We start from the raw sequence: 10000 nt of genomic DNA on the forward strand, positions 1-10000 counted from the left end.
ATAATTATACAGATTATTATCATTATTATTACAGATTATTATTATTACATATTAATATTATTACAGATCATTATTATTATTACAGATTATTATTATTATTATTACAGATCATTATTATTATTACAGATTATTATTATTATTATTACAGATGATCATGATGATGAGCATTATTATTATTACAGATTATTATTATATTACATATCATTATTATTATTACAGATGATAATGATTATTAGTATTATTATTACAGATGATGCTGATGATTATTATTATTATTACAGATTATTATTATTATTATTACAGATGATGATGACTATTATTATTATTACAGATTATTATCATTATTATTTCAGATTATTATTATTATTATTACAGATCATTATTATTATTACAGATGATAATGATTATTAGTATTATTATTACAGATATTATTATTACAGATTATTATTGATACAGATCATTATTATTATTACAGATTATTATTATTATTATTACAGATTATTATTATTATTACCGATCATTATTATTGTTATGGATTATTATTATTATTACAGATTATTATTATTATTATTATTACAGATGATGATACTGATTATTACAGATTATTATTATTATTATTACAGATGATAATGATTATTAGTATTATTATTATTACATATATTATTATTATTATTATATATAATAATAATTATTATTATTATTATTACAGATTATTATTATTACAGATGATAATGATTATATTATTATATTACATATCATTATTATTATTACAGATGATAATGATTATTAGTATTATTATTACAGATGATGCTGATGATTATTATTATTATTACAGATTATTATTATTATTATTACAGATGATGATGACTATTATTATTATTACAGATTATTATCATTATTATTTCAGATTATTATTATTATTATTACAGATCATTATTATTATTACAGATGATAATGATTATTAGTATTATTATTACAGATATTATTATTACAGATTATTATTGATACAGATCATTATTATTATTACAGATTATTATTATTATTATTACAGATTATTATTATTATTACCGATCATTATTATTGTTATGGATTATTATTATTATTACAGATTATTATTATTATTATTATTACAGATGATGATACTGATTATTACAGATTATTATTATTATTATTATTATTACAGATGATAATGATTATTAGTATTAGTATTATTACATATATTATTATTATTATTATATATAATAATAATTATTATTATTATTACAGATCATTATTATTATTACAGATTATTATTATTACAGATGATAATGATTATATTATTATTACTACAGATTATTATTATTATTACGGATCATTATTATTACAGATGATGTTGATTTTTATTATTATTATCATTATTACATATCATTATTATTATTACAGATTATTATTATTACAGATCATTAGTATTATTACAGATGATGATGATGATGATTATTCTTATTACAGATTATTCTTATTATTGTCATTGTTATTATTTTTACAGACCATTAATATTATTTCAGATGATGATGATGATGATGATGACGATGATTATTCTTATTACAGATTATTATTATATATCGTTATTATTATTATCATTACAGATCATTATTATTATCATTACAGATCATTATTATTATTATTACAGGTTATTATTGTGATTATTATTGTTACAGATCATTATTATAATTATTACAGATTATTATCATTATTATTACAGATTATTATTATTACATATTAATATTATTACAGATCATTATTATTATTACAGATTATTATTATTATCATTACAGATCATTATTATTATCATTACAGATCATTATTATTATTATTACAGGTTATTATTATGATTATTATTGTTACAGATCATTATTATAATTATTACAGATTATTATCATTATTATTACAGATTATTATTATTACATATTAATATTATTACAGATCATTATTATTATTACAGATTATTATTGTTACAGATCATTATTATTATTACAGATTATTATTATTATTATTACAGATGATCATGATGATGAGCATTATTATTATTACAGATTATTATTATATTACATATCATTATTATTATTACAGATGATAATGATTATTAGTATTATTATTACAGATGATGCTGATGATTATTATTATTATTACAGATTATTATTATTATTATTTCAGATTATTATTATTATTATTACAGATCATTATTATTATTATAGATGATAATGATTATTAGTATTATTATTACAGATATTATTATTACAGATTATTATTGATACAGATCATTATTATTATTACAGATTATTATTATTATTATTACAGATTATTATTATTATTACCGATCATTATTATTGTTATGGATTATTATTATTATTACAGATTATTATTATTATTATTATTACAGATGATGATACTGATTATTACAGATTATTATTATTATTATTATTATTATTACAGATGATAATGATTATTAGTATTATTATTATTACATATATTATTATTATTATTATATATAATAATTATTATTATTATTACAGATCATTATTATTATTACAGATTATTATTATTACAGATGATAATGATTATTAGTATTATTATTACAGATGATGCTGATGATTATTATTATTATTACAGATTATTATTATTATTATTACAGATGATGATGACTATTATTATTATTACAGATTATTATCATTATTATTTCAGATTATTATTATTATTATTACAGATCATTATTATTATTACAGATGATAATGATTATTAGTATTATTATTACAGATATTATTATTACAGATTATTATTGATACAGATCATTATTATTATTACAGATTATTATTATTATTATTACAGATTATTATTATTATTACCGATCATTATTATTGTTATGGATTATTATTATTATTACAGATTATTATTATTATTATTATTACAGATGATGATACTGATTATTACAGATTATTATTATTATTATTATTATTATTACAGATGATAATGATTATTAGTATTAGTATTATTACATATATTATTATTATTATATATAATAATAATTATTATTATTATTATTACAGATCATTATTATTATTACAGATTATTATTATTACAGATGATAATGATTATATTATTATTACTACAGATTATTATTATTATTACGGATCATTATTATTACAGATGATGTTGATTTTTATTATTATTATCATTATTACATATCATTATTATTATTACAGATTATTATTATTACAGATCATTAGTATTATTACAGATGATGATGATGATGATGATTATTCTTATTACAGATTATTCTTATTATTGTCATTGTTATTATTTTTACAGACCATTAATATTATTTCAGATGATGATGATGATGATGATGACGATGATTATTCTTATTACAGATTATTATTATATATCGTTATTATTATTATCATTACAGATCATTATTATTATCATTACAGATCATTATTATTATTATTACAGGTTATTATTGTGATTATTATTGTTACAGATCATTATTATAATTATTACAGATGATAATGATTATTAGTAGTAGTATTATTACAGATGATGCTGATGATGATTATTATTATTATTACAGATTATTATTATTATTATTACAGATGATGACTATTATTATTATTACAGATTATCATTATTATTACAGATGATTATTATTATTATTATTACAGATCATTATTATTATTACAGATGATGATGATGATTATTATTCTTATTACAGATTATTATTATTATTATTATTATTATTATATATCATTATTATCATTACAGATCATTATTATCATTATTACAGGTTATTATTATTATTATTGTTACAGATCATTACTATTATTATTACAGATTATTATTACAGATTGTTGTTATTATTATTACAGATTATTATTATTATTGTTATTATTACATATCATTGTTATTATTATTACAGGTTGTTATTATTATTATTATTGTTACAGATCATTATTATTATTATTATTATTATTATTACAGATTGTTATTATTATTACAGATTATTATTATTAGTGTTATTATTACATATCATCATCACCATGCAAGGAGGAACCTTGCATTGGAGTGAATGCCCAGCAAGGAGAAGACATGGGAACAGAAGGAAGGCCGCCGCCTGCCGTCTGGGGAAAAAGCTGAAGAACTTCTCAGGAGGAGGCTGAAACAGGAAAAACCTTGTGAATGATGTCTGGTGCTTCTCAGTCCGGGACTCTGAGAAGACGTCAAACACACTTAGTGAACGGTATCTATCACCCGGTGGTCCTCAGACTTGGAGCTGGTTTCAGTGGATGACCCGGTGTTGTGCAGCGCAGCAGGACCAGTCGGCTGACACATAGAGCATGCAGCACAGCATGCAACACAGCATGCAGCACAGCACGTGACAGCATGTAACGGCATGCGACACAGCATGCGACAGCATGAAACACGGCACGCAGCACAGCATGTGACACAGCATGCCGTGCCGCATGCAGCACTGCATGTAACATGTCATGCAGTACCGCATGCATCGCAGCATGTGACACAACATATAACACAGCATGTAACATGTCATGCAGCACCGCATGCAACAAGCATGCATCGCAGCATGTGACACAGCATTTAACATATCATGCAGCACCGCATGCAACAAGCATGCATCGCAGCATGTGACACAGCATTTAACATATCATGCAGCGTCGCATGCAACAAGCATGCAGCACAGCATGTGACACAGCATGTAACAGCAGAAGAACAACAGCACGTTCTACTTAAACCCTCCGTGGAGAGGCTGTGAAGTCCTGCAGACGAGTCTGTCTGTTCAATAGTGAACATTTGAATAGTCTTGTGAAAGACTTCCCTGACATCTGTCAGTCATTTGATATCAGGGCTTCTTGTCTCATCCGTTTCTGCTGATGAAGGTTTGGAATGAAAAGCCAAAGCCAGATGATCATCCTGTCTGTGTCGAGGCCACTTCAGAAGAGGCACCCCGTCACGTTACTGCACAGCTACTGCGTGTGCCTGTGTGTGTGTGGCGTGTGTACGTGTGCGTGTGTACATGTTTGTGTGTGTGTGTGTGTGTGTGAGAGAGAGAGAGAGAGAGAGAGAGAGAAAGAAATGGTTTAACATGCCCAAATGCGCGATTTAATAAAAGGCTGTTGGACATGAAAGTGTAACCCTTCTTTAATAAGGACGGAATTTTACCTCAAAATCCAAGTATGAATTATACACTGGTAAGTTGCAGCGCTGCAATACCCCTGTTGTGCACAACACCCAAATAAACAAAACAACAAACAAAAGGAGATATCTCGTTGGGGCCCTTAACTGGGAGGTTTACTTGAATAAATCCAGGAAGTGTTTCCTGGCTCACAGTTCATCTAGTTCGCCAACAGGAGGCGCTACGAAGTCAATGATGGACGAGTTAGGACGGATGAATCTCCTGACCACATCCGGTCCCAATGTAGAATGGCGGGAAGACGCAACCTTAATGGCTAGGTTGTGGGGCGTGTCCAAACACCAGTTCGCTAATACAAGAAATAAAAATGTCCTGGCTTGTAACCATGGTAACGACTGGTGACCTGCCAGCTGCACAGAACGTAATGCAGGAGAGTACCGCCCACAAGCCTGACGTAGGACCACGGTCTCTTAAAGTGACAGTACCGAATTAGGCACAAGTAAGTGGACTATTGTAATATGATAGGGGGTTGTTACACTAACACAATAAAAGAAATGATGAAGGTGAGGAAAACAGGTTTCATCTGTTGGATCGGTGAATAAACAGGTTTTATTTGCCTGTAAGAAAATGTGCTTCACAGACAAACGGAAAGATTTTACTGTGAACCAGAAGCAAAACCAGTGAACAAGGACCAAACCTGCCCATCCACGAGGAACCCGCAGACGTACTGAAACACCCAAGTGGGACAATACCAGAAATAACTGCAGTGATGCTCACACGTCACAAGACGTGTCATGTAGTGTGTAGCAGTGATGCTCACACGTCACAAGACGTGTCATGTAGTGTGTAGCAGTGATGCTCACACGTCTCAAGACGTGTCATGCAGTGTGTAGCAGTGATGCTCACACGTCTCAAGACGTGTCATGTAGTGTGTAGCAGTGATGCTCACACGTCTCAAGACGTGTCATGTAGTGTAGCAGTGATGCTCACACGTCACAAGACGTGTCATGTAGTGTGTAGCAGTGATGCTCACACGTCTCAAGACGTGTCATGTAGCGTGTAGCAGTGATGCTCACACGTCACAAGACGTGTCATGCAGTGTGTAGCAGTGATGCTCACACGTCTCAAGACGTGTCATGTAGCGTGTAGCAGTGATGCTCACACGTCTCAAGACGTGTCATGTAGTGTAGCAGTGATGCTCACACGTCACAAGACGTGTCATGCAGTGTGTAGCAGTGATGCTCACACGTCTCAAGACGTGTCATGTAGCGTGTAGCAGTGATGCTCACACGTCACAAGACGTGTCATGTAGTGTAGCAGTGATGCTTACACGTCACAAGACGTGTCATGTAGTGTGTAGCAGTGATGCTCACACGTCACAAGACGTGTCATGCAGTGTGTAGCAGTGATGCTCACACGTCTCAAGACGTGTCATGTAGTGTGTAGCAGTGATGCTCACACGTCTCAAGACGTGTCATGTAGTGTGTAGCAGTGATGCTCACACGTCTCAAGACGTGTCATGTAGTGTGTAGCAGTGATGCTCACACGTCTCAAGACGTGTCATGTAGCGTGTAGCAGTGATGCTCACACGTCACAAGACGTGTCATGTAGTGTAGCAGTGATGCTCACACGTCACAAGACGTGTCATGTAGTGTGTAGCAGTGATGCTCACACGTCTCAAGACGTGTCATGTAGCGTGTAGCAGTGATGCTCACACGTCACAAGACGTGTCATGTAGCGTGTAGCAGTGATGCTCACACGTCTCAAGACGTGTCATGCAGTGTGTAGCAGTGATGCTCACACGTCTCAAGACGTGTCATGTAGCGTGTAGCAGTGATGCTCACACGTCTCAAGACGTGTCATGTAGTGTAGCAGTGATGCTCACACGTCTCAAGACGTGTCATGCAGTGTAGCAGTGATGCTCACACGTCACAAGACGTGTCATGCAGTGTGTAGCAGTGATGCTCACACGTCTCAAGACGTGTCATGTAGTGTGTAGCAGTGATGCTCACACGTCTCAAGACGTGTCATGTAGTGTGTAGCAGTGATGCTCACACGTCTCAAGACGTGTCATGTAGCGTGTAGCAGTGATGCTCACACGTCACAAGACGTGTCATGCAGTGTGTAGCAGTGATGCTCACACGTCTCAAGACGTGTCATGTAGTGTAGCAGTGATGCTTACACGTCACAAGACGTGTCATGTAGTGTGTAGCAGTGATGCTCACACGTCACAAGACGTGTCATGCAGTGTGTAGCAGTGATGCTCACACGTCTCAAGACGTGTCATGTAGTGTGTAGCAGTGATGCTCACACGTCTCAAGACGTGTCATGTAGTGTGTAGCAGTGATGCTCACACGTCTCAAGACGTGTCATGTAGTGTGTAGCAGTGATGCTCACACGTCTCAAGACGTGTCATGTAGCGTGTAGCAGTGATGCTCACACGTCACAAGACGTGTCATGTAGTGTAGCAGTGATGCTCACACGTCACAAGACGTGTCATGTAGTGTGTAGCAGTGATGCTCACACGTCTCAAGACGTGTCATGTAGCGTGTAGCAGTGATGCTCACACGTCTCAAGACGTGTCATGCAGTGTGTAGCAGTGATGCTCACACGTCTCAAGACGTGTCATATAGTGTGTAGCAGTGATGCTTACACGTCACAAGACGTGTCATGTAGTGTGTAGCAGTGATGCTCACACGTCTCAAGACGTGTCATGTAGTGTGTAGCAGTGATGCTCACACGTCTCAAGACGTGTCATGTAGTGTGTAGCAGTGATGCTCACACGTCTCAAGACGTGTCATGTAGTGTGTAGCATTCCCAACCGGACTTTATTCAGACGACGCACTCAATGATGATACCGGGTTGGTGTACAGGCATGCAGCTGTGTGCATAACGCCGCCACTAGGCTGCATGATCACGTGACTACTCTGTAAGTACGGAATGCAGGTCAGTACAAACATAACGCTACAAGGTTATCTACATCCTCCTTCTTTAGTTCATAGCTGTCACTATGTTTCCAAATGTTCACTGTGTTTCAAAGTAGCTTATATTTAGTAAAGCAGTACTGGCTATCTTGTGTTGGTCTTACACGAACTATGCGAGACGTGTAACTCTGCAAAGGAAGCAAATCTGTGTTAATGTCACATTAAACATTTCAACAACATTTCAACAACAAGAGAAGTATACTTATGACGGTAGGTAGAATTTACCATTTAACATTTCAACCAACAAGGCAAGTCAGTTCTTGTGTCCATGCACTCTTCATTCAGTGTATTTTGGGTTGGGCTTTGAAATCCTCCCAGATCTCGTGATATAGGGGGATTGAGATTGTCCAGGTGGCTCCACGACTGGTGGTGGCTCTTCAGTGGTCGCTTGAGTGCCATGGTCTGGCTCTCTAGTGAGTACTGATGGAATGCGTTTCACTTGAGTGTCATCCTTGTCTTGCTCTCTGGTAAGTATCCAAAGGAATTGAATCAAGTGCAATTGGACTTGGTTATAGATTCAGTTCCTTTGGATAACTATGACCTGGATGAATGAGAACATTCACAGACTCTCTGGTAAGTACTGATGGAACGTGTTCATTTTGGTCGAGGATATGTTGAGGTTCGGATACTGGCAGAATGTGCCGTTGGTTTCTCCTGTATTCCTTTCCTTCCGATTCAACGATGTAAGATCTAGGTTCATTGCACTTCCTTTTGATCAATCCGATCTTGTCATGTCCCTTTGTTGTCTGAAGACGGACCATTTGGGACGGTTCCAGTGCAGGCAGTGGTCTGCTTGACTTGTCATAGTGCGCTTTCTGCATTCCCCGTTTCTTTGACAGCTTAGCCCGGACCGTTACTGTGTCCTTTGACTACGGCGCCAACAGCTGCTGGCTGGCAGGTAGGGTGGTGCGTGTTCTCCTAGATAGGAGACGCTGTGCGGGAGAGCCCAGGGTTGTATCTCGTGGCACGTTCCGAATGTTCAGCAGATTCAGAAGTAGATCTGTCCCATCTCTCTTTGAAGTTTTAAGCAGCCTCTTTGCGCTTCGAACTGCCCGTTCTGCTAGGCCGTTTGCTTGTGGGTATTCAGGACTGCTGGTGGCGTGGTGGAAACCCCAGGTTGTGGTAAAGTCACGAAAAGTCTGACTGGAGAACTGGGTGCCATTGTCTGAAAAGACAGTGTCAGGAACGCCATGGACTGAGAAGTGCCGCTTTAGCTTGTTGACCACACTTTGTGAAGAGAGGTTTTTAAGTGGATCGATTTCAAACCACCCTGAGTATGAGTCGACCAGGACCAGGCAGTGGTGACTGTCCCACTCGAAGATGTCTGTGGCGACGGTGGACCAGGGCAGTTCTGGGATTGGGGTGGGTTGCAGTGGCTCTTTCTGTTGATGTCCTTTTAGACTGCTGCACACACTGCAGGCCTGGACCATGTTCTCAACATCCTTTGCCATGGATGGCCAGAAAGCAACATCACGTGCTCTGCGTTTCGTTGCTTCTCTGACACTATCACTGGTAATGCCGCACACTAAACCGTCTCTGATCAGCTCCTGCTGGAGAACTCCGGAATTACAGCCTTTAGATTTGATCCTGAGTGTGCTCACATATGCTTCCACTGTTTCCCCAGGTTTCTGGTTTCTGGAGTTGAAGGACTGCCTCTCCATGGGGATGTTTGTCTGAGGGTTGCAAATGCCCCTGAATGTTCTTTTCAAACATCCCGGGTCTTCTCGCGCCTCTGCCCGCCTCATGACGACCCCGTCTTCTGGGAGCACCGCTGGTGAATACGTGGATGAGCGTTCACCTTCGCTCGCCTCTGCTCCTGCTAAGGTTAACAGTA

General features: G+C 35.0%; 1 protein-coding gene across 1 annotated transcript in view; it reads left to right on the forward strand.

Annotated features, from left to right (window-relative positions):
* The first annotated feature begins 9909 nt into the window (after positions 1-9909).
* The window catches only part of cnga1b (cyclic nucleotide gated channel subunit alpha 1b), a 43462-nt gene continuing 43371 nt past the window's right edge, over positions 9910-10000 (forward strand). Inside the window, exon 1 of the mRNA XM_056300785.1 lies at positions 9910-10000. This exon is cut by the window's right edge and continues 53 nt beyond it. Within this exon, the coding sequence (XP_056156760.1) occupies positions 9910-10000 (91 nt within the window).

This window comes from Lampris incognitus, chromosome 20 (assembly GCF_029633865.1).
Source record: "Lampris incognitus isolate fLamInc1 chromosome 20, fLamInc1.hap2, whole genome shotgun sequence".
Classification (NCBI taxonomy): domain Eukaryota; kingdom Metazoa; phylum Chordata; class Actinopteri; order Lampriformes; family Lampridae; genus Lampris; species Lampris incognitus.